This window comes from Antechinus flavipes, chromosome 2 (assembly GCF_016432865.1).
Source record: "Antechinus flavipes isolate AdamAnt ecotype Samford, QLD, Australia chromosome 2, AdamAnt_v2, whole genome shotgun sequence".
Classification (NCBI taxonomy): Eukaryota; Metazoa; Chordata; class Mammalia; order Dasyuromorphia; family Dasyuridae; genus Antechinus; species Antechinus flavipes.
The window spans coordinates 310,523,938-310,548,205 of record NC_067399.1 but is presented as its reverse complement, the minus strand read 5'-3'; the positions used below and the strand labels follow the sequence as shown (position 1 = coordinate 310,548,205).

The following is a 24,268-nucleotide window of genomic DNA, read 5'->3' as shown; positions in this document are numbered from 1 at the left end:
TGTTCTATAAGAAACTATCAGCAGAACAATTCAGAGAGGCCTGGAGAGATTTACATGAACTGATGCTGAGTGAAAAGAGCACAAACAGAAGATCTTTATACATGCTAACAACAAGATTATACAATGATCAATTCTGACAGAAGTGGCTTTCTTCAACAATGAAGATGATCCAAACCAGTTCCAATTGTTCAGTGATGAAGAGAGCCACTTATACCCAGAGAGAGGAATGTGGGAACTGAGTGTGGTTCACAACATAGCATATTCACTCTTTTTGTTGTTGTTTGCTTGCATTTTATTTTTCTTTTTTCTTTTTTGTTTTGATTCAATTTGATTGTTCTTGGGCAGCATGATAATTGTATGAATATGTACACATATATTGGATTTAACATGTATTTCTACCATGTTTAACATGTATTGGATTACTTGCTATCTAAGGGAGGGCATGGTGGGGGGAGGAATTGGAACACAAGGTTTTGCAAGGGGTAATGTTGAAGAATTGTCCACGCATTTGTTTTGAAAAATAAAAAGCTTTAATAAAGGGAAAAAAAAAACATTTGGTCTGAGACAAAAATATGTCTATTTCCTTTAATGATTAAGCACCACATCCAAAATTTAAATTCTCACTCAAATTTATATAAAGTTAACTAAATCATCAACAGAACTTAAGTACTCAAGCTATAAATACTTTGGTCTCACCACTAATCCATTATCAAAGATCAAATGCATTTAATCATGTATAACAGTATAAAGATCAATGGTGTTCACATCAAAATGTATCCTTTTCTGTGACTTTGGTTTAGAAAAATCAAAGAAGATGTTAGCTTTTAACCTCTCCCTAATAGCTAAAGTTGTATGAATTAGTAACAAAAAACATTTCTGCCTGAAAATGTAGTTAGATAATAGAATCATGAATTCAGAGGTCTCCTAGAGATAAGGACACAAACTTAGGGAGGCTTGGCACACTGTGAAAGATTACCAAAGTGTTATATCAGTGATAGAACTAGGATCTGTTAAGGACCATGCCTAAGTAAAGGGGCAGGTCAATTCTCCAAGAGCCTCCATAGTTGCGGATATCCTAGATGAGTCTAGTGACAGTTGTATGTCTGCCATCCAAGGACCAGCCTAAGACCTGAAAGGCTCATCACCAGAACTTTGGTTATAGAGTGATGTAATTTTAGAGCAAAGAAATTCCCCAAAACCATCTAATAAGATGCAGAGGGACTGTATTTATAGAAGGGAGTTCCTACTGCCTCAGAGGAATAAGTTCCTATAGCAACAAAAGCAAAAATCCCTGAAGCATGTTTTGTCCCTAAATTATTCTCCTTAAAAGGCTAGGATTACGTTTTAGTCATACTCAAATGACCTTCAAAACCCATCACTGTATTTTAACCTTAAATATTTGTTGAATCAATGTGAAAAACTACAAGTTACTAAAAGTCAAAATCCATTTCTAAAAAGACATAGTGTAAAAATGGTGGGAGTCTTTTCGCTTTGACTTTGTCATTTTGTCATCCTCTCGGTTAATTCTTATGCTTTTTCTCAAAGAAAAACAGAAGGCTTGACCATGCCTAATATCAATACTTGGCCAGATTTCCAACCATAACTCAATGTAGAATCATAAATACTTTTATATCATCCCAGTAGATTTTCATATTACTAAATATGATGTTTGTGAAGTATTTTACTAAAGACAAAAAAAAAAAAAAAACCCTCAACTCCAAATTATAAGTTGTATAAGCAGTTGCTCCTTTTTCATTAAACTGCATTTTAGAATAAAATAAACTTCAGACTCAGCCTATATAAACCCATCATATACAACTTACCTGTAAAGTACTTGTTAAAGTATGGATCTTTGAAGTAACATCTGTAGCATGTTGCCGGGGAGTACGAAGCTTCCGCCTATCAAATCGACTGTGATGGTAGTATTCTGATTCGCTGGATGATTCTGCCATTATCTTCAAATCCTTTCTAAAAAGAAGATGGAGAAGGAGGAAGAGGAGAAGAATTTATTAAGTTGTACTAGGATAATGGAAGTTGTTGATTGGGAAAAATCTTTACACCAAATATTTCTAATGAATGTCTGATACTTAAAATATATAGGAATCTACCACAAATATGTAAAAACAATAACTTCTACAATAGATAAGAAGTCAAAGAATATGAGCCAACTGTTGGCAAGAAGAATGACCAACTATCAAGAGACATATGAATGACTGTCCCACATCACTGTCACTTAAAGATGGGATGCAACTTCTAGAGGAGATGTAGCAGTAAACCTAAAGCTACCTGGTTTTGGAGTAATATGATTAAAAATTATATATTTCTTCTCCTAGCTTCTAGGGGAGATGTGATGATAACCCTGAAGTCCCAGGGTTTTGCAGGCTGTCAGATAACAATCTGTAGGTCAGTGTTAACAAAATTTCTGAAACAATAATGAGATATATACCAATCCATCCTTAAACCATAAAATTAGCATATCAGTCACATGAAGCACTAGGTCTCTTAACTTTTTCCTATAAATTTATCTTCTTGCTTCTGGTTTTTTACTAAATTCTTATGAAACTTAGTTTGCTGTTAGCCGCATAATAAATCTTTGCCCCTTAACTTGGAGACAAACTGAGTTTGCGAATTCTTTCACCATACTTGCGTGACACCAACCTGAATGTCTTCCACCTGAAAGAGAAAAGCAAATCAAAAAACTCTAAGGTTTCACTTCTCACTCAGAAAACTGGCAAAGATAATAGAAGACACAATCATTGTTGGTGAAACTCCAGAAAGAAAAGCACACTAATTCAGTATTTATTGATGGAACTATGAATGGTCCAAACCCTTTTAGAAAGCATGGAATTATATTAGTAAAATTCCCCATTCTCTTTGCCACACAGAGCCCCTTGCTAAGCATATGCTTTAAAAAAAAAAAAAGTCTTATCACACCAAAAAAAGTACTCTTCATAATTAGCCATAGAAAGGTAGCAAATTATATTACAAGGAATATTAGAGTCAAAAGAATTTACATTTCTGATACTTACCCAATTGGATAATACTTGGTAAATCACTTCCTCTCTTTGATCCTTACATCTTCAACAATAATATTAGAGAGTAGCCTATTGTAATCTCTAAGATACCTTCTAATTCTAAATCTTACATTTCTACTTTTTTTGTTGTTTTAATTGTCTTAAGATAGAAATTTGTGTTGCAAAAAATCTTCTCTAAATAGAATCTGATTTTTTGTTTTGTTTTGCTAAAACAAAGATTAGCTCCTTATTCTGGCTTATTTTCATAGCCACCTCTACAATTCTTTAAAGTCATTAGTACTGAATTCAATAGCAACATTTACTTGGCCCTTTCTCAGAACAATACAAAGATGCTTAAAACCCAACAAGCAACTTGAAAGCAAAGGAAAAACCTAAATTTAAATATAAAAATCTCAAAAATTGTTTACCTTTACAACTGCCTATGTTACCAACATGTACAATATCATCTCAACTTTCATTCATTATGGCATTTTTCATTCAATAAAGCTAAGGGAAAAAATCTTAAATTGAAATTCCATTTAACTTTGACCCTTAGTTCTGTGTAACTCCACAGTCAGGATAACTTCAGTAAAAATGGAACTAAAATCTTAAAGGCTAATAAAGTTGATGAACATAAAAGACATGAACTTATGTAAACTATAATCTCACACACATGCCCATTTTAGCTTTGTTTTATGTTAAGAATATTAATTTTAGGTAACAAGGACTTATTCAAGTAATGCTATTATATCTTTCTTAAATAATACAAATATACTGGAAGCTATTTCCTTGCTATATTTTAATAATGAATTCTAAAAATTCAATGATATTCACCTTGCTCCTTTCTCTCACAAATACAGTTATAAGATCTTACATCATCTTTAATAAATCATAGTCCCATTAACAAATAAAGATTTTTTATTTCAATAAATCACAATTCTGGGGATTAAATTTATTTCAAAAAATAGGCAGAGGATGGGAAATTATGTTTTTTACTGTAACTGTTGATAGCAAATATGATAAGGAATCAATCACCTTTGGGTCATTTTGGTTTTTATAAGGCAGTGAATTTTTTTTAATGATAATCAGCTTTTGTCTAGCACACCAGTGGACCTCGTATATTTATCTGAATCTTCCAACAAGTTCTCAAAATAAATTCCTATTGTGCTTACAATTAATAAGCAATGATAATCACAGATTTTTACATAGAAATATTCTTATTGCCATAATTTAAATTTAAAATTTTCATCCATGTATCTTTTTATTTTATACTATAAATTTTATTATTTTAATACTATAAAACACTCTAATATAATATAGTTTAGATTACAATAGATTGTTAAAAAACAATATAAATTTAGTAACATTAATTAGGTTCAAGATGTTAGTTAAATATTTAAGTGACATGCAATAAATAGAAAAATGTTAAAATTTTACTTCACCAGGATATGGAGAAAATTGGGGCACTAATACATTATTGGTGGAGTTGTGAACTGATCTGTAATGGGCCAGAACTCTGGAGAAAGGTGTTAATTCAGTGGAATTGATAAGATAATGGTTATCTAATTTAGCATGGTGATTAATAGTTCCCTACTTCAGTATGATTGATTTAATCTTACAACAAATAATGGTTCCCTAGTGATATAATGATTGGTTTATACTTAGTATACTGTAATGATGTAATTATAATAGAGTATATAAACTGGGGACAAACTCAGCCAGAAACAGAGAAGACTTGACCAGCCTCATGGTGGCTCTCCTGCCTTCATCACTTCTCCACTAAAAGACCAAGGACTCGGGCTGGTCCCAACATCCTCCAGAGAGCTAGTCTGAACACTATATTTTAATCCACTCCATGTGGAGGGTCTTGAAAGCAATGGTATGTTTTGTCACCCCAACTTGGGGGCTCTAGAAAGCAAGACATTACATTTGGATGTGCAGACTACTTACTAGCTGGCTGACTGAGACTGTTGACACAGACTGGGAGACTGAAGGAGACAATAGACTTTGGATAAGTATTTTCATGGTAATTATTCTGCTGAAACCAAGGCTGGTCTCTAGATCTCCAGAAAGCTAAACAGAACATTACACTGATCCAACCATTCTGGAGAGCAATTTCAAACTCTGCCCAGAGGACTATGAAACTGTGCCTTCCCTTTGATCTAGCAGTGTCTCTACTGGGCCCATATACTAAAGAAATCATAAAAGAAGGGGAAAAATAGAAGGTTATATTGCACTGCCACTAGAACAGTATCAAATATGTAGAACATTTAGAAAATATAGTTTTCAGCACATAAGATTCATGACCTAAATCATAAAAACAAAAATGCTTTTTGTGGTAGCAAGGAATTGGAAAATGAATAGATATCCTGAATAAATTAAGGTATATAGAAGTAATAGAATATTATTGTTCTATTTTTTAAAATGATGAACAAGCTGATTTTACAAAGGCCTAGAAAGATTTGCACGAACTGATGCTAAGTAAAGTAGGCAAAACCAAGAAAACATCAAACACAGCAACAGGAAGATGTGCAATGATCAACTATGATAGAATTGGTTCTTCTCAGTAGTTCAGTAATCAAAGGCAACCCTAATAAACTTTGAATGAAAAATGCCATCCACATTCACAGAGAGAAAATTGTGAAGACTGACGTAGATCAACATACACATTTCACATTTTTTTTCTTGTTGCTTTGCTTTTCTTTTTTCTTCTGATTTTTTCCCCCAACATGATACATAGAGAAATAAGTTTAAAAAAAAAAAAAAAAAGTACATGTATAACCAAAAAAAAAAAAAAATTGCTTTTTACATGTAACCAGGAAAAATAAAAATAACAATAAAAATCTTATTTCACACAAATAACGACTGATTACATACTTTTAGTAAGAAAGTATGATGATTTCCAGCATGAGATTCACCAGTACACATTTAAAATGTCTGCAACTGATTCCAAAAGCTGGAGCAACAAATGAAGGATGTTCAATCTCTTGTATCTGATGGTATATCTGTAGAGAAAGTCAAGTATAAGGGTAAAGTAAAAATGGAGTACAAACAGTATTGATACCAGGGAATTCTAAAAATTATGTAAAATAGTCACTAAAACTATGTTCCCTTTGATCTGCAAAAGAAGAGAGACTGGGGTTTCCCAGGCTCCAAAGAGTCTAGGAGAAAACATACTTTCCAGGCTGGGCTTTTTCTAAGTAAATCACACCCTCTCCCCAATTGATCTTTTTTGGGAAACTGGATTCCCCATTCAGGTGGAAAAAGCCTTCAATGTGATTTTCACTCAACTGGGAGATCTGGGCCTAATATTGTTAAGTATCTAGGCCTGGGACTTAGGGGCCTGGGGGCATTGACTTTCTTTTCAACTGGGAACTTCAGTCTCAGATTTCCTATTAAAGGCAATTTTAAACTCTTTTCTTTGCAAAATGTCCAAAGCAGGATTGTGCTTTGTCAAGGAACTTCTTGGCATACCTGCTTGCCAGGACCTACTCATTGTAGAAAGACCCTCTTCTCAGGGAAAAATCTTTTATTTCTCTGCCACTGAGGAAGTTAGTCTCCTAGCAAAGCTGACTTCTGCAGTGCCAATAAAACTTACTTTTTCCATTAATATTTCAGGTTCATGAATTCTTTCACATTGAACCTGCGCTGACCAGAAGAGAATTCTCATACCTCAACTCTCTGCACTGTCACTGGAACCGCATCAGTATCAAATATGTGGAACATTCAAAAAATATCATAGTACTTTAGCACATAAGAAATAGAAATAGAAAAAAATCTACCAATAACCTCCTCAAAGAGATCCTTTATGGAAAATATAAAGGAATATCATTATCAAATTCTAAAGAGAAAATTTTGCAAGAAACAAGAAAAAAACAATTCAAATATGCTGGAGCTCCAATTAGAATTGTTCAAGACTTATCAGCAATCACAATAAAAAAAACCACAAGTCCTGGAATATGTACCAACAATCCAAAAATCGTAGCCTGCAGCCCAAAATACCATATCCATCAAAAGTATCCATAATATTTACTTAGAAAAAATAGACATTCAAAGAACTTGAAGATTTTCAGGACATTGTTTCAATCAAACTCAAACTCAATAAAAAAAATTTAACATGTAAGAGCTAATATCAAAGATCAATTTCAAAGAACTTAACATGGACAAATTGTTTGCTTTTTACATATGGGAAATATATACCATATTTTTAAGGTTGACATCAACAATAGGGTAGCTCAAAAGAAATATTGAGGCAGAGTTAAGGTAAAAATAGTAATTATGTTATACTAATGAGGTGCGGAGGAAGAATTGACACAGAGGCATTAGAAGGGGGAGGAAGGTTCATAATTTTAAAAAGCTACTCATATTGGGAATGAGTTAAGTAGATAACACTATATATATACCAGCAAGGGCATAGCAAACCTTTATAAAGAAATAAGGGGGAAAGGGTGGGCAGAGAAAGCAGCAAAGGGGGGGGAAGAAGACAAGGGAAGGATCCATGAGTAGGGGGAGTTTAATAACAAGGCAAGCAGAATTAAAGCAAAGAGTTAGCAAGGATAGGAAAGATATTTCTTTGTGTGTGTGTGTGTGTGTGTGTGTGTGTGTGTGTATCTATATATGTATACATAAATATATTCTTGTTTAACTATAGCCTGTCTGGGGGAATTGGAGTTCTAAAAGTAGGAAAAAAGAATAAAGTGAAAAATGTATACAGCAGAGAAAAGAACAACCTACTAGGAAGTAAAGAAAAGATAGACACTCATGAATATCATTTCTTCTACTATTACACATCCTTTCTTGAACTGGTAATTTATTATTATATATTTTCAATCTTCTCTGGTGTTCTGTTGGGCACATGACAGTGTTGTTTTGCTTTGTTTTGTAATCCTTTTCTGGTTTTCTTTTTTCTTATTTTTTTCAATAAAATAAATTTTTAAAAAATTTTAAATAGACTGGTCAAATATCAAGCAGAAATGACCAACAGACATCTGTTGATGTCTTCAACACATTCCACTGATATTCTCACAATGTCAAGATGATGAAAAGTAAAGGTAAATGGTATGGATCCCTAATATGGGATGTATGGGATATGGACTAGAGTTGGCCAGAATAGATGGACACAAGTGGGTTACTATCTGCAGAGATGAAGAGAATACTCACTTAGTTGAGATCACAGATACACTAGAATATCTATTAAGTCCAAATTACATTTCTAACATTCCTTTCTGTCCTCCTATTTGTTAATTTTAGTCCTGAATTCCCTAAGTACCAGGTCATTAGTTGACTTGGTTTAGAATATCTTGTAAAATTCTTTAAGAGTATTACTCTACTTCCTTCTCTGCAATGGATCTTGAAAATAAATTTCAATTAACTATATGATGGTCCCTTTACCTAAACTCATCATAAACAATGCAAGTGTGTGGAACAGTTACAACTCCTACCCAAATTAAAATCAGAGATTCTCAAGGTAGAAAAGCAAAAAGAATTTATTATGATCTCACAAGAAAGGGCAACTCCCAACAGACAAGGTATCGTTAGTAAAAGTGTGCAAAGCACAAACTGTGAAACACAAGATTATAAACCTTAATGCAGAAGCCCCCACCTCCCCATCTGATCTTTTCTCCCATCAGACCATTTTCTAAGTCTTGGAGATTCCAGACTTACATCCTATACTGGGAAATCCCACAAATCAAGGATACTAGTCAATAACACTCTTTACCTATTTGATACTTAAAAGCTAAAGAAAAGATAAGAGGAGAAGAGGAGACAGGAGAGGAATGTAAGTTTATCTAAGATAAACACCTCTGTCTTTTAGCTATAGCACAACTTGTTATTGCAAGGTCTCAGGTCACAACTAGGGCATAAATTGAAGGCATAGCCCAAGGCCACAGCTTTATGAGAGCTCTTCACTCAATTTATCCCATTCACAATGTAACATGAATAAATGTTCCAAAAAAGATGTTTATTGCTTTCCTTTGCTACATGAAATCAATTTCACCAGCTTCTTTCTTCCCTTCTCTAAGGACAGCCTATGCAAGATAAGAAGCAGGAATAATAAAGCTGAGAGTTAAATTTAGAGCCTAAATCCAAACTCCAGCTCTCCTGCTTAGTACTGTCATTTGAGCATCAATTTCCTAATCTCTAAATTGAAAGAGCTGGACTATATGATCACATGATTATCGGATAACTATTATATTATAGGTAACTATCAATCTTCAAGTATTAACATCTATATAAGGAATTGATTCAAAAAAGATAAGAATATATAAATCAAAGGATATGAACAATTATTTTTCAAAGAAGAAATTCAGGCTATTAACAATCATGAAAAAATGAAAAAAATTATTTATTATTACAAAAATATTGCACCTCACATATCAGATTGATAAAGAGGAGGAAAAAGAATAATTTTTAGAGTGTCTTTAAGAGAATAGACACACTGATATACTATATGGTTGGAACTGTGAAATGGTCTCATCATTCTGGAAAGCAATTTTGAATTATGACCCCAAATGTCACTAAATTGTGCATATACTTTAACATAGGAATAATACTACTAGGCCTATATTCCAAAGATATCTGAAAAAGAGAGCAATGACCTTTATGTACATAAACATTTATAGGGGTTCTTTTGATTGTACCAAAGAATTAGAAACAAAAGGGATTCCCAATAATTAGAGAAGGGTTGAACAAAACATGATATATAAATATAATGGAATAATATTGTTGCATCATAAGAATTTATAAAAGGAATAGTTTCTGAGAAATCTTGGAGAACTTATAAGAATGAGTGAAAAAGTAAAAGATTCAGAACCAGAACAATTTAGACCAATAAAAATATCATAGAGAAAAATAACTTTGAAAGACTTTAAAGAACTAGAATCAATCCAATAATCAAACTAATGACTGATAATGGAGAAAGGGAATAATTTGAAGAGAATGGGGATTTTTTGGTTTGGGGTTTAGGGTGTGAAAGGGTCCATTAGAAAGGTTAAGCAAGTGCAACTGAGACGTAAGTAGGCCAATTGTCTCAAGGTTCTGAGATGTGAAGAGTTGAGTACACAGGGACTTCCTTTGTGGGTGGGACCTCCAGCCACAGCGGAATCCTAATTACTCTGCTCTCCAGTCAAGTTTGGGATATAAACTCCATCATCAATTGGCTTGTGCCTGTGATCTTATAGTTCCTCTAAAAGCTCAGAGGAGGAAGGACTTGACTCTTTCACTCTCTTTTCCACACTCTTTTTTCCAACTGGAACTTGGCCTTGGGGAAAGATACTAAGAGTGCAGGAGGTCATAAAGTGAGATGTAGACCATGTGAATAAAGTCTAAGCTTGTTTGCCAAAATTCTCAAGTACTCTGTTGTGCTCAAATTGCATCTGTATGAGATAGCAGCCAGAGGATTCTGGAGATCTCGAAACAGAGGTAAGATCTGTAATATTTGCCAGTTTCTCTTAATAGACCTAGAAATTAGGATTGATTAACATTAGTTGAGTGCGAGAGTGATACTTAACAAGGGTGTGTGTGTGTGTTTTCATTTTTTTGTTTGTTTGTTTGTTTGTTTTTAATAAATAATGAACTCTGCAAAGCTGGTTCAGACTATGTATTTAATGCCTGAGTACATTTCAAATTGAGAGTCATCTACTAATTGCCAGTCATTAACAACTGACCAGAACTGAAAGCAAATAAATTGAGTTGGCTGAAAATACTAGATCAAAGGTGAAATGATACAATTTGGTGATTTCAAAGTAGCTGTGGTTTCTGTTTTTCTAGTGATGTAGACTAAGCTCAACTTCAATGCTTAGTGTTAGTGTATGTCTTTTAAGTGATACAAAATAACAAAGATGAGATTTTTTTTTTCCCCAACAGCTGAAGGGGCTTGTTTGTTTTTGCTCTTTGCTATTCTTTTTAAATGGCATCCCTAATTTAATTTAAATCACATGGAAAAACAATTTTGTGGCTATTCATGTCCATACTTCGATATTTCAAGAAACTTTCATTGCAATAATGTGTGTTGCCATCTAATGTCACAACCTGTAAAAAAAATTTACAATCTTTTAAGAACTGTTGAAGCCAAAAATTTCCTCACTCTAAAGCCAAAGAGAGTTTCTTCAAATTAGCCTTTTTACAATAGATAAGCAATTCATTGCCAGAGTCATATCTGAAGACATTCAAATTTAGCACAATTTTCCAGGGTTTGCACTTTACTGGAATGGCCTTCAAAAGTTTAGAGATAGCTCTACATCACAAATTATGAAAGAACTTGTGTGGAGAATTTCATATTTTTTTATTGAAAACTTCAGGAAACAAGAGAGGAAGAAGACTCAAAACAAATGATCACTTAATATACTAAAGAACCAACTGTAAAAAAAATCTTGCTGAAGAGCACAAAAGAAAGAGCATTGCATGAAGAATCCTATTTTTAGTATTTTATTATTTTCCTTGTTGAGTGCTATAATTGTGTTAGGTTAAGATTTTCTATATAATTTTAAAGTCGCTCCAAATAAACAATTTGAGGATAAAAAAGTAAGTAAATAAAAGAAATAACTTACAAATTCAGAAAAAAATAGATCTTATTAAAAGATCACGCACCTTTTACTTCTCTAAAGTCTTTTAAAAAACTCCAGGGTTCAAGGGCAAACATACTACAGAACGCTGTAAGAACATGTTTGTCATGTTTTAATGTCATAAATATTATACTCTTAATGAATCTCACAGAGAAGTTTCATATATCTTCTGTTGAGGTCTAGATTTGGGGTACCTAAATGAAATTAGAGTTTAGTTAAGGTCTAGTGGCAGGTTTGGGGTACAGGGAGTCAAGCAAAACTCCCCTGCAACCCCTTGGATTCGGCGCAAGGATACGAGGATAAATGGGGTCTAGTAGCGGGGCGGAGAGCTAGATTGATAAAAGAGGTTTATTATTAGGTTTGGAAGTAAGGAGATAAGTGAAGATAGAGATAAGGAGGGCACTGGACAAAGGGTCCAGTGGACAGAGGGTCCTCACGTGGTAGCCATGTTTGGAATCTCTGCAAAGAGGGGTTCCCAGTGGGGCCTTTTTATAATAGGAGACTTAGCTTGAGGGGCTTTGAGGTGTAGCCCCAAAGTTGGCTCAGATCTGGGTGGGGCTGGGAACAGGTCAGATCTTCTATTGGAATTCAAAGGGAACAGGATTTGTGAGTTAAAGGACAATTTATATTATTAACTAGGAGAGGATGGGAATCTAGAAAGGAATCTTTCCCACATCATCTTCCAATCCAAATCATGAATTCCTAACAATTTGCTTCTCCTAAGAACTTAACTGTTTCTAACAAATATCCATACTCACCCTGATCACAATGAGCAGAGAAGATGAGATTATGCAGCAAACTTTGATTCAGGACTAACAATGAGTTTCTTCAGATAAATTCAAATCAACTTCTTTTGTATTCTAACTTAGAAAATCATTAGATCATCTCAGTTATAACAACACAGATTTATATGGAAATAATTTATTGATCTTCTGGTCTCTTTTCCTTAGAAGCCATTTTTTAAACAATTACGAGCTGTTCTATCATAGATAAGCTTTAAACAACAGAGTGATAATTCACAAAGACTGACTAATTCGAGTTAAGTAATTACTCTTTTAGTTTCTAAGTCTATTCTGCAGCCACTAACCTCCCCATACCTTCTAATGAATAAAATTATATTTAAATATTTGAAATTTACCATTAACAAAGTACTGTTTATTTTAATTATATCTGCGTCAGCTATCCTATCCCCAATAATATTGGGATTTTTTTCCCTGATCTTTTTTATATTTTTACAATGAATTGTTAATTTTTAAAAGGAATTGATGAATTATTGTTGTCTTTAACTAGTTTATTGTAATCAGTGCATACAATGTTTTTATGATTGCTGCTTCCTAGCATAATTTGAGATCTAATACTAATAAACTACCTTCCTTACCACTTAGTTTCATAATTTCCTTTAAGATTCTTAAACGGTTTTCCCACCAAATGTTTGGTATTATTATGTATAGCTTTCTAAAGTAATTATTCAACAGTTTTAGTGTTATGCCACCAAAAATTAATTTAGATAATAATGACATGGCCCAATTATGAAAATGATTTCCCTATTATTTAAAATCTATTTCCATTGAGACAGAGTTGTGTTCATATTATTTCTCTTGAAGTATAACAATTAAATATTTTATATATTCAGTAGCTATTCTGAAAGAATTTCTCTTAGTGTTGTTTTGTTGATAATATTTATTTTGCATCTTGATTTACAGTTATTTTTCAATTAATTTTAATAAAATCTCTAAATTTCAAGCTATATCTGCAAAAAAAAAAAAACTTTCTTCTTTGCCTTTTCTCACTCCTTTGATTTCTTCTCTTCATATTTTTGCTATAGCTGGCATTTCTAGATGTATGTGAAATAATAGTAGTAATAAATTATAACTTTGCTTTCTCCTGATCTTATTGGAAAAGCTTCAACTATTTTCCTGTTATAGATAATGGTAGCCCTTGGTTTTAGATAGGTGCTAATATTAAAGATATGTACATTTCTTGTAATGTTTTCAATATGAGCATTGTATTTTATCAAAAGCTTTTTCTATATTGACTGATATATTCATGTGAATTTTATCATATTGCTATTAACATGGTTTATCATGTCTATAGTTGAACCAATCCTAGTTTCCTGATGTAGTTCAACCTTGTCATTTTTTGGCATCACGGTTGCTAGCCCCTCCCAGATCCTATCCCCAATTTAAAATGGAAAGGGAGAAAAAATTTCTAGCAAACAAAACAAATCCACACAATAACCATTTCTAAAAATATAGGTCTCTTTCTGCACCTTGTGTTTAATACTTCTCTGTCAGGAGGTAGGTGGCATGCTTCATCACAGGTCTTCTAAAGACTTAGTCACTGCAATAATCAGAGTTCTTAAATTGTTTTCTTTTTCTACACCATGCTTTTTAATTTGTATAAATTTCTACTTCTATTCACTTCATTTTGCATGAGGCTCATTTCTTCTATCACTTCTCTTGGCACAAAAGCATTCCTTTATAGTCACATGCCCTCAGTTCAGCATTTCCCCAATTGTCTTAAGAGGCAAATGAAGGTATTTCTCCTTAAATTTTAGGTCATTTTTTTCCCCTCTCTCTTTTACTTCTCATCCCCCTCAAGAATAAATGTTTTATTTGTGATTATTCTGTCCTTAGTATTATTCCTCTCTTAAGCTTATCCTATTCCCTGAATCTCAATTTTTATTTCTATACCAAAGTGTGTGGCGGGCCTGAACTCTGAAAGGGTGTACCTGAGTCTAAGACAGCAGGATGCTTGTAGTTAAGTATCTACTCTGTGTGAGATGTTGGTTCTCTAAGCACATACTTGATGTAATGTAATGATACTTAAGGTAATGTGGTGATGTGATGTTCTACACTTGTGCATACCCAGTGTGGTGTGGTGATATAGTTATGCTGGGGTATTTAAGGGGAGTCCCAGAGAGAGGGGTTTCTCTTGGTTGCATCGATCTCAGCCACAGAGAAGACTTCAGGCTCCAGATTCCAGAGTCCAGACTCCATCTTTGACCAGCCACATGGTGGCTGTGTGTGTGTGTGTGTGTATGTGTGTGTCCCTTCACTTTGTCCCTTTCAAATAAAAACAAAATTCATTTCAATTTTATACTAACTGCTGCCCTTTTCTATAATTATATATTCATCTTCTCAAGAATTCATTATGAGAAATGGCAAATTCCATCCCTCCCTTCCTCTTTCGTACCCTGGAGTAGTCCTTTTGCTCTCTCCTTTTTCTCTTCTCCAAATCCTCAATATTGAATCAATCCACTTCCAGAACATTATTTAAATCTAAAGACAATAAGGTTTCTAAAAAGACAAGCCACCAGAATGTTAGAACAACATCATCATAAAGCCCCCTCTATATGCTCAAATAAGGTTACCTAAGTTTCTTTGGACTTTTTTTCATATTTCAAAATTCCTAATCAACTCTAGTCTTTTCATTTAGAATACTTAAAAGTCTTCTATTCCATTAAAGATCCATTTTTTTCTCTATAAAATTATTTTCAGCTCAAGTCTTACTTTTGGTACAAATTGTTATTTTTTGCCTTCTGGAATATTATATTCCAATATCTTCTCTCAATTATAAAAGAAGTTGCCAGGTTTTATGTAAAGCTGAATATAATTCCTTTTTGCCTAAACCACTTCTTCATGAATACTTAACAGTATTTTTTTTTTCTTTAATGTGGAAGTTTGAATTTTGGCTATGACACTAATGGGAGTTTTCCTTTAATTATCTCTGGTCATAATTGGTGGACTTTTTCTCTTTTTAATTTGCCATCTTGTCCAAACAGATCTGGGTAATTTTCATTTGTGATTTTTTTTTTAATCAGTTAACAAGAATTTATTAAATAATTACTATATGCCAGGCAAGGTGGTGGGGATAAAAAGAAAGGCAAAAATTATCTCAGCCTTTAACATGTTCACATTCTAATGGAGAAAACAACATGCAAATAACTATATAACTACAAAATATGCAAAATACACACAGGGAAAATTAAAAGCAATTTCCGAGCAAAGGCACTGGCATCTCAAAATAAAATGGACAAGCTTTTTTTTTTGTAAACATATTTTTCGTGAATCTAATGACTCAAAATAGTGTTATTTTTTATCCTTAGGCTTTAAGTAACTTTTAAGTACTTAAAAGATAACTTGTGGGACATTTGGCACATATTTAATAAATAGTAACATTATTTCATTCTTTGTGGAGCTTTTAAAGATAATGAAGTTGGCTATTTCTCTGTTTTATTATTACCTTGTTTGACATTGTGATTGCTACCTCTGCTTTTTTTTTAAGTTTGCCTAAACCATAATAAATTCTGCTCTACTCCTCCATTTTAATGGTAAATATTTATCCTTCAAGCATATTTATAATAAACAACATACTGTTAGATTCTACCTTCTACACCATTCTGTTCTTTTCTCCAATTTTATGGGTAAGTTCGTCCCATTAACATGAATTTTTTTTGTTGTTAATTATATATTTCTCTCAATCAAAAACACATAGTTTTTCTTCCTTTGTAATGACAGCAAGGAAGAATGAGGTGATAAAAGAAAAGGAATGTTATTTTACAGTAATAATCTACAATTGAAACAGTCACCATCCACTCTTCTCAGACCCTAATCAATGATTCTCACATTTTTTTCTTTGCTATTGAGCCCCTAACATTTACCTTCCAAAATTTATTTGTTTTTTCCTATCCCCTCAATTCTATTCCATCTCTTAAACTTCACCTTCCCCCTCTCTCTGTTTCTATTTCTTTGTTTAATTTAATGTATTTGTATTTCTACACCAAACTCTGTGAAATCCCACTTTGTTGGGTTCAGATAAGTGAGAGTTGCATGATATGCCAATCCCGTTCCATCCATGTCTACAAAGTCCTTTCTCTAGTTCATTATTTTACATTGTTTCCCCTCCCTTTAATTTCCTCTTTTTTCAAGAAAATCTTTAAGAGAATATTTTCAAGTTCAACTAACTATTCCAAAAATTCCATAAAGCATAAATTGAGGAAAACATGAGTATGATGAAACTTTTGGTATCATTACCCAAGAACTTGCCACATTTCAAAGCTTCTGTGAGTTAACCTCTCAAGAGGATAGATTTCTCTCTCCCTCTCCTCTTAACAGTTAATCAGCCCCCAAGTCCTAAGAGTCCCCATTTTCTAATGCACAATAATTTCAAAAATTCATGTTAATGGGACAAACTTACCCATAAAATTGGAGAAAAGAACAGAATGGTGTAGAAGGTAGAATCTAACAGTATGTTGTTTATTATAAATATGCTTGAAGCATAAATATTTACCATTAAAATGGAGGAGTAGAGCAGAATTTATTATGGTTTAGGCAAACTTAAAATTTTTTTTTCAACAATTTTTCTCACACTCATTAGCACATTCATTTTATAATCCCAGGCTCTCACAACCTGACATCTCTATTACTGCATCTAAGTGTTCTTATCCAAAATTTCTCCCCAACTCCAATTTATCAATGATATTCTTGCCAGACTAATCTCCTTTATCTTTTTAATCATGTTATTTCCCTAATCATGGGTAGCTAGGTAGTACAGTGAATAGAGTACCAGGCCTGAAGTCAAGACCAGAGTTCAAAACCAGTCTTAAGACACTGGGCAAATCACTTAACCTATTTGTCTCAGTTTTTTCATTTGGAAATGAGGAGAAGGAAATGGCAAATCTATGCCTGGAATTCTCTATTTCTGGACTCTTTCTCTCTTTCCATCATCATTAGATCAAATCCTATTGATCCTTCAAAACACAGTTCCAATGACAATTTCTTTATGAAGCCTTTTCTGATCATCTCAGACAAAAATGAACTTAATATAGCCTTAGAGTACTCCCTCCTCTGAACTCTTATAGCATTTTTTCATAAAACTCATGACATAAACCATATACTATCTAGTATCATAATTATTTATGTTCATGTATTGTCTCTCTCAGTTGATTACAACCTCCTAAAGGATAATTGTTTTAAATATCTATATGTCTCTGAGAGAGCTTATCACTATGCTTTGCCCTTAGTAGCCCTTCAAAAGGTATTTGTTCCTAGAATAAAGACATCTTAAGAACATTTGGTATAGATACAACTTTCTAAGCAAATTTTTTCTAAAAGAAATGGTTTCAGCTGCACAAAAGCAATAAAAAATACTTGATTATTTGTGTGCTGGATCATAAACAAAGTTATAATTATTTCATAGGATCACATATCCATTTGAGTACATATACACAAAATACAACTTCATTAAATTTAAGAGTAATTGCAATTGACTAACCAAGATAACCCTATTTTGATTTATTATAATCATTTGCATTTATCCTACTATTTCTGTTACTCATTTACACTATAATTTCTTCATCTCTAAATTAGCCAAATATTCTACCAAATGGACCCTCCTTTGTTTTTCATCACTGGACAAAAAAACAAAAAATGTACATTTTCCTCTTTCAAGCACTTCACAAACCTTAAGATGCTATATAAATGCTAGTTATTATTATTATTAGCCAAATCACACAAGTGTAAGAAGCAGGATTTGAATCCAGGTACCAGAGCCATTATCCTTTTTTTTTTCCCTGAGTCAATTGGGGTTAAGTGACTTGCCCAGGGTCACACAGCTAGGAATGTTAAGCGTTTGAGAATATATTTGAACTCAGATCCTCCTGATTTCAGGGCTGGTGATCTATCTACTACGCCACCTAGCTGGCCATTTTCTAATGCACAATAATATCTCCCATGTTGCATATGTATAACAAATGCTTACTGAACTGAATAGATATTCCTACCAAAGAACATCCAGTTATATTAATCTGTTAAGAACACTTAAGAGTTCAAAGACTTAAGTTCAAATCTGTCTCTGCCAATCTTACAGTGTGATTTTAGGCAAAATCATTTATTTTACTTCCTTGAGCCTCAGCGTACATAAAATGATATGGTATAAAATAAATCTAGAAAGATTGTCTAAATCTAAATTTAAAGACTGTCTAAGTTAAAAAGGCTTTATATTTCAAACTAAGGAGATTACATTTTATTGTGTAGTAGGAAGTCAGTGAAGATTCTTGAGTGGGAGAATGTCATATCTTTTCTGTACTTTATGAAAAATATTTTTGTAGCTATGTGGAGGATGCATTGGAGAAAGCAGACTCTAAAAAAGGGAGAATAATCTGGAGGCAATAATCCAGGTGAAAGGTGATAAGAGCTTTAATTAGGGCGGTGACCACATGGATAGAGAAAAGGAGGTTGATATAAGAAATCCTCTGAAGATAGAATTGACAAGATTTGATAATTGATGAAAACTGATAAATTAGTAGTAGAAGGAAATGAAGAGTACAGGATGAATGTTAAGTTGCAAATATGATCAACTACAAAGATGACAATGCCCTCCACAAAAAATAAAAAAAAATATGAAACAAAGGCAGGTTTTCAGGGAAAAGAGAGTTTTCAGAGAGTTTCGTTGTTTATGTGCTGAGCTTGAGCTGACTTTGAGATAATTAGATAAAGATATATTACAACTATTGATGAGTATCTAGAGCTTTAAAGAAGGATTAGGGAACCATCTACATAGATATGATTACTCAACCCATAACCTCAAAGATAGGATTATAAGGAAGGCCCAAAGATAGACTCTTGTATATTTGAATTTCTCTTATATTATTGGTTATATCATCCCTAACAAAAAACAAAGTTAGCAATAAGTCTAAATTTGTGCTTGTTTTTGAGCTTGTGGCTCAGGTTAAATTTGATCATTGTATAAATACTGAATATGCTCACTATATTTATTTCTTTTAAGGATAATATTTTTAAATAACTTAAGAACTGAAAGTGCTATCAGCTCAAAGAGCTTTTGAAAATAAGTGAGAAAAATGACAAGTCATTTGAATCCAAATAATTTGATTTTCAAAATCACTATATTCCTAAAAAGTTAATCCAAATTAAATATCTTAAGAAATAAAACATTCACATAAGTCCTCAAAATAACTTATATTTTATCCCATTTTACTAAAAAGGAATCTGAAGCACTGAGAAATTGTGACTTATCCAAGATCACACAACTAACCAGTATCTAAGACAAGATTTGACTTTGATGACTCCAAATTCATTATTCTTTCCACAATACCTTTATACCTCTAATATAAACCCACTCTTCAAATAAATCCAGTGATGAAAAACAAATAATCCTTTTTTTTATGTAAAGTGCTTCAATTCTGAATGTCTGGATTTTTTGTGGAGTCAATTTTGTCATCTGTGAATAAAATTTTTCTTAAATTCAAAATAATTACATTTCCAAGATCTAGTTTCTATTGTGTCCCTCCTTCAAATATATGTTTTATTATTTATAAATTATCTCAGAAACCAAAGAGAAAACATACTTACAAAGCAAACTCCCAAAATTCCTTACTGCTTTCCTCTGAGATCAATGCTTTCTTTATAAACACACCTCTCCTTTCTATCATTTCGTCAGGACCACGAGATTCAAGGCAAAAAGCCTATTCAGTATGTTTGATGAACTTTGGCTGTCCCTCTACTTTTCCCAAACACCTATAAATAAACAAAACAAGAAGTAAAGATACCTACAACTTTAAAGCTTTTAAAATAGTAAAACAATATTAACTTATTCTCTTTACATATGTCATATTATAAGTTACATGAAAGCAACGACCCTTCTCTACTTCAGGTTTGCATACCTTCCAGGAGATCATTATATACCTCAACAATGATACTGTTTGAGGATGTATTCTGATGGAAGTGGATCTCTTCGATAAAGAGATCTAATTTAGTTTCAGTTGATCAAGGATGGACAGAAGCAGCTACACCCAAAGAAAGAACACTGGGAGATGAATATAAACTGCTTGCATTTTTGTTTTTCTTCCCGGATTATTTATACCTTCTGAATTCAATTCTCCCTGTGCAACAAGAAAACTGTTCAGTTCTGCACACGTATATTGTATCCAGGATATACTGTAATCTATTCAACATGTAAAGGATTGCTTGCCATCTTGGGGAGGGGGTGGAGGGAGGGAGGGGAAAAATCGGAACAGAAGTGAATACAAGGGATAATGTTGTAAAAAATTACCCTGGCATGAGTTCTATCAATAAAAAGTTATTTAAAAAAAAAAAAAAAAAAGGTTTGCATACCTTTCCTAATCTCCCATCCCTAACTCCTCATACAAAACTTTGCAGATGATAAGTATATAATAAATATTTGTTAAAATGAATATATAAGAGATCAGAAACATTGAGACCATCCAAGTGCACAGTCTGCCTAGCAAATTTTTATCCACAAGCACACAGGCAAAAATGTATCATCTATAATTACAGAAGTCAAATTTACACATTGATGATACATACCTGCAATTTCTGTAGCGTGTTCTGTTTGCTTTAATATTATATGCAATATATTCAAAACCATTATACTGTGTCAGTTTTGTGATTTAAAAAAAAATCAATGCTGCAAAAGAATATAGTCCTTCTGATTTTGATTTCTTGACTAATTCCTGAAGTAATGCACTTGAAAAACATAAAAGTTTTGCCAATAAACTAACCATACATCCTCACCCCCCACTACTCTTAAAAGAAAATTATTTATATATATATACACACATACATATAGTAGAGAGAGAGAGAGAGAGTAAATTGACCGGTTCTAGAATTGGTTCCCAGATGGCAGTGAACTAAAATACAATACTAACCTGTATGCTAATTTTTTTTTTATTTTTCCTGAAATCAAGAAAATCGAATTCCTCTTAGCCTTGACCTGGTTTTATTAAGTTCTAGAGTTATTAATCCTTTCTAGCTTCTAATGGAATAAATTTTTTGGACTATTATCAGCAAGAGAACCAATATAATATGCCTAGAAAAGTGGCATTTGCCTACATAAAAATCAACCATGGAACATATCTGCAACCTATTCAGAAATAAGAAATGGTACATTTATTAAAATAAGTGGCAAATAGTTCAAGGTACCCTAGGTTATAAAAGGGCACTAGGGTAGATAAGAAATATAACTAAAACAGGATACAAACTTCATTTACTTACACACAATCATGAAATAAACCATAATTAGTCACTTAAGAGTAACTGATAACAATTTGTAGGTTCCTCTATTAGAGACTAAAAAGTAAATAAATCCAAAGAACCATCTCATACAAAGCACAATTTTTATACTTCTTTACAATAAGTAGGACTGGCCAAGTGAAATTCAATTATACAATTAGGCCTCCTTTCCCAAACATCTGGAAAAAATGAAAAATAATTCATATAAAAGTCTTTTACACTGATACTCAGTTGTCTTCTAGGAACATTGTTAGAAGTATTGATGTCACTCCTTATAAAGAGAAGGAGAGTAGAGTGGAAGTGAAATCATACAATTATTCCTGAGGTGAGAAGGAGCGTTGATAGGGCTCCTGTGAGGAGCCATGAGCTGGGGTTTACTATGTGGTAAGCATGAGTTTGGTGGGTCATTAGGTTTCATCATATAGTTAGGGGATGATTATATGATTAAGAATTATCATCTAAGTACAGGCTTACTAGAAGAGTAAAAACATAGGCCTGAATCATAGCTACAGCCAGTTCTAGGATTGTAAGAAGGAAAAGGATAATGAGTGTAATCGATGACAGTACGATATTAATGGATATGAGTGCTAGGGCAGCTGAGCCAATAAGGTGAATTAAGAGGTGGCCGGCGGTGATATTGGCTGTCAGTCGCATTGCTAGAACTAGTAGTTAAATAAGCAGGCTAATTGTTTTGATGTGTATGTATGACCCAATTCTAATAATAACTTTAGACTTTCACATCCAAACACTGGAGGTAGTTGCCTTACACAGTAACTTTCTCAATGAAGATTCCATCAGGCACCAAATCTTCCACAAATACACCTACATAGAATTATAAAGTAGGAATGGCCTTGTATTCCGTCTCAAGCCTGAACAACAATACTTGACAACATTCTCATATTATCCATTCCACTTCTGGAAAATTAATTTTTAATTTGGGGGAATTATGGGGACTATGGGGAAGTTGCTCCTTATATTAAACCTGAATCTACTTTTGCAATTTTCAATTAGATCTCCATGGTATCATGGAAAGAGATTCCATGGACTTGAATATGCAGGGGTATAATGAAAAAAAAAAGCATTGTAAATCCAAATAAGGGATTCAAATCTGACACATTTCTACTTCTCTTGGACTTCAGCTTCCTTGTCTGTAAAATGAAAAAATTGATCTCTAAGATCCCATTCAGCTCTAAATCTTAAAACTTATAGTTCTTTCTACTGGGGCCAAAGAGAGCACTCTAACCCAATCTCATTTGAAATCCTGCCTTCTGAAAGATGCTTTTGCATCCCTCCCTCCCACTGCTAGTGACTTCTCTCTGGAATACTTCTGGCATTATAGGATGTCAAAAAACTCTTAAGGCAGTTTTAAGCTCTTAATAGTATAAAGATAATATCAAACAAATAGTACTAAATGTACGTCCAATTATATTAAAATTTAACTTCAAAAGTGAAGACATGCCTTGAAATGCACTTGAAAGTCAATTGCAATTAGACTTAAACATATTAAAACTAGTCTAAGTCTTTTGGTACATCCTATACATCTGATACATACATCTATATTCGCAGACTGTGTAGGGATGTAAACCCATCTCTTAGCATAATATCAGACACATAGTAAGCATTTAATAAATGCTTTCTGATTGATGTATTCCACATAACAGCTCTTTAAAAAAAATTTTTAAACTGCAATAGAGTCTCCTAGGGCATGGTCTCCAGTTCTAAAGCATCTGCCTCTTGCCCCCTGGTCATCCTCCTCTGATCCACGTCCCTTTTTTCAATGGGGCACCCAGGAGGGGATCCAATACAAGACGGTGGGTCTGACCAAGGAGAAAGAACCTATTAGCTCCTGTCACGGTGTGCCACAGTAATTCTGTAAATGCATCCAAAGAACAAATTCACATCCGTTTCCCTAATTGGATACTGTGGCTGACAGCCCCAGGAGAGAGGATTCCTTCCTTCCACTCTCTATTCCTCCAGTCCCAATTCCTGAAGACCAGGGCCCAGCAAAACCCTCGGGGGGTGGGGAGGTAAGATGAGGACAGGGACGAGAAGGGGAGTGGCACTTACGTAAGAAAGGAGAGGGCCTGAGGCCCTCAGCGCCGAATCATCTCTAACTCAGATCTAGCCGTTGCAAAAAGCTGCAACTGACCAGACGCGGTCGGCGCAACTGACTCTTCTCTTCCCCAGACTCCGCAGCTATGGCAACTTGAACTAGCCGCCCAGCCGTGGATATTGCAGCAGACCCCCCGCAGCTGACCCTTAGCCTTCTGGGAGATGTAGTCCATGTTGCGCGAGACGGCACTGAACCAACCACGAGAGACCGCAAGGCGGAGAGAAAATGGACTGCAAGTCCCAGGAAGGGTGGCGGTGGAGCCGCCCGATGGCTCTCCCGGAAGAAGCCTATAAGCTCGTGCTCTTGTCCCAGGACCTAGAAAGGCGTCTGTCAACTGCCAGGGCTGCGTCTCTTCCCCTTCCCTCTTCTTTTAATTTGGTTTAAAGGGCCAGTAACCTAAAAGGGGAAGTTATTTGAAATGTCAACTGGTCGTGCGGGTTTCTTAAACTGATTTGAGGACCTCGGAATCCAAAAGTGAGGGATGTGTACAAACTGCTTAGTCCCTTAGGTCTAGCCAAAAGTTTC

General features: G+C 33.8%; 1 protein-coding gene across 1 annotated transcript in view; it reads right to left on the bottom strand.

Moving 5' to 3' along the window:
- Nucleotides 1-23,943, bottom strand: part of CEP128 (centrosomal protein 128) — a 547,917-nt gene extending 523,974 nt beyond the window's left edge. The window contains exons 1-4 of the mRNA XM_051973667.1: nt 23,698-23,943; nt 19,951-20,115; nt 5,892-6,019; nt 1,824-1,968 (exon numbers count right to left, since the gene is read on the bottom strand). Coding sequence (XP_051829627.1) covers nt 1,824-1,952 — 129 coding nt within the window. The 5' untranslated portion in view covers nt 1,953-1,968; nt 5,892-6,019; nt 19,951-20,115; nt 23,698-23,943. The remainder of the gene's footprint in view (nt 1-1,823; nt 1,969-5,891; nt 6,020-19,950; nt 20,116-23,697) is intronic.
- Between the last annotated feature and the right edge of the window lie 325 nt (nt 23,944-24,268).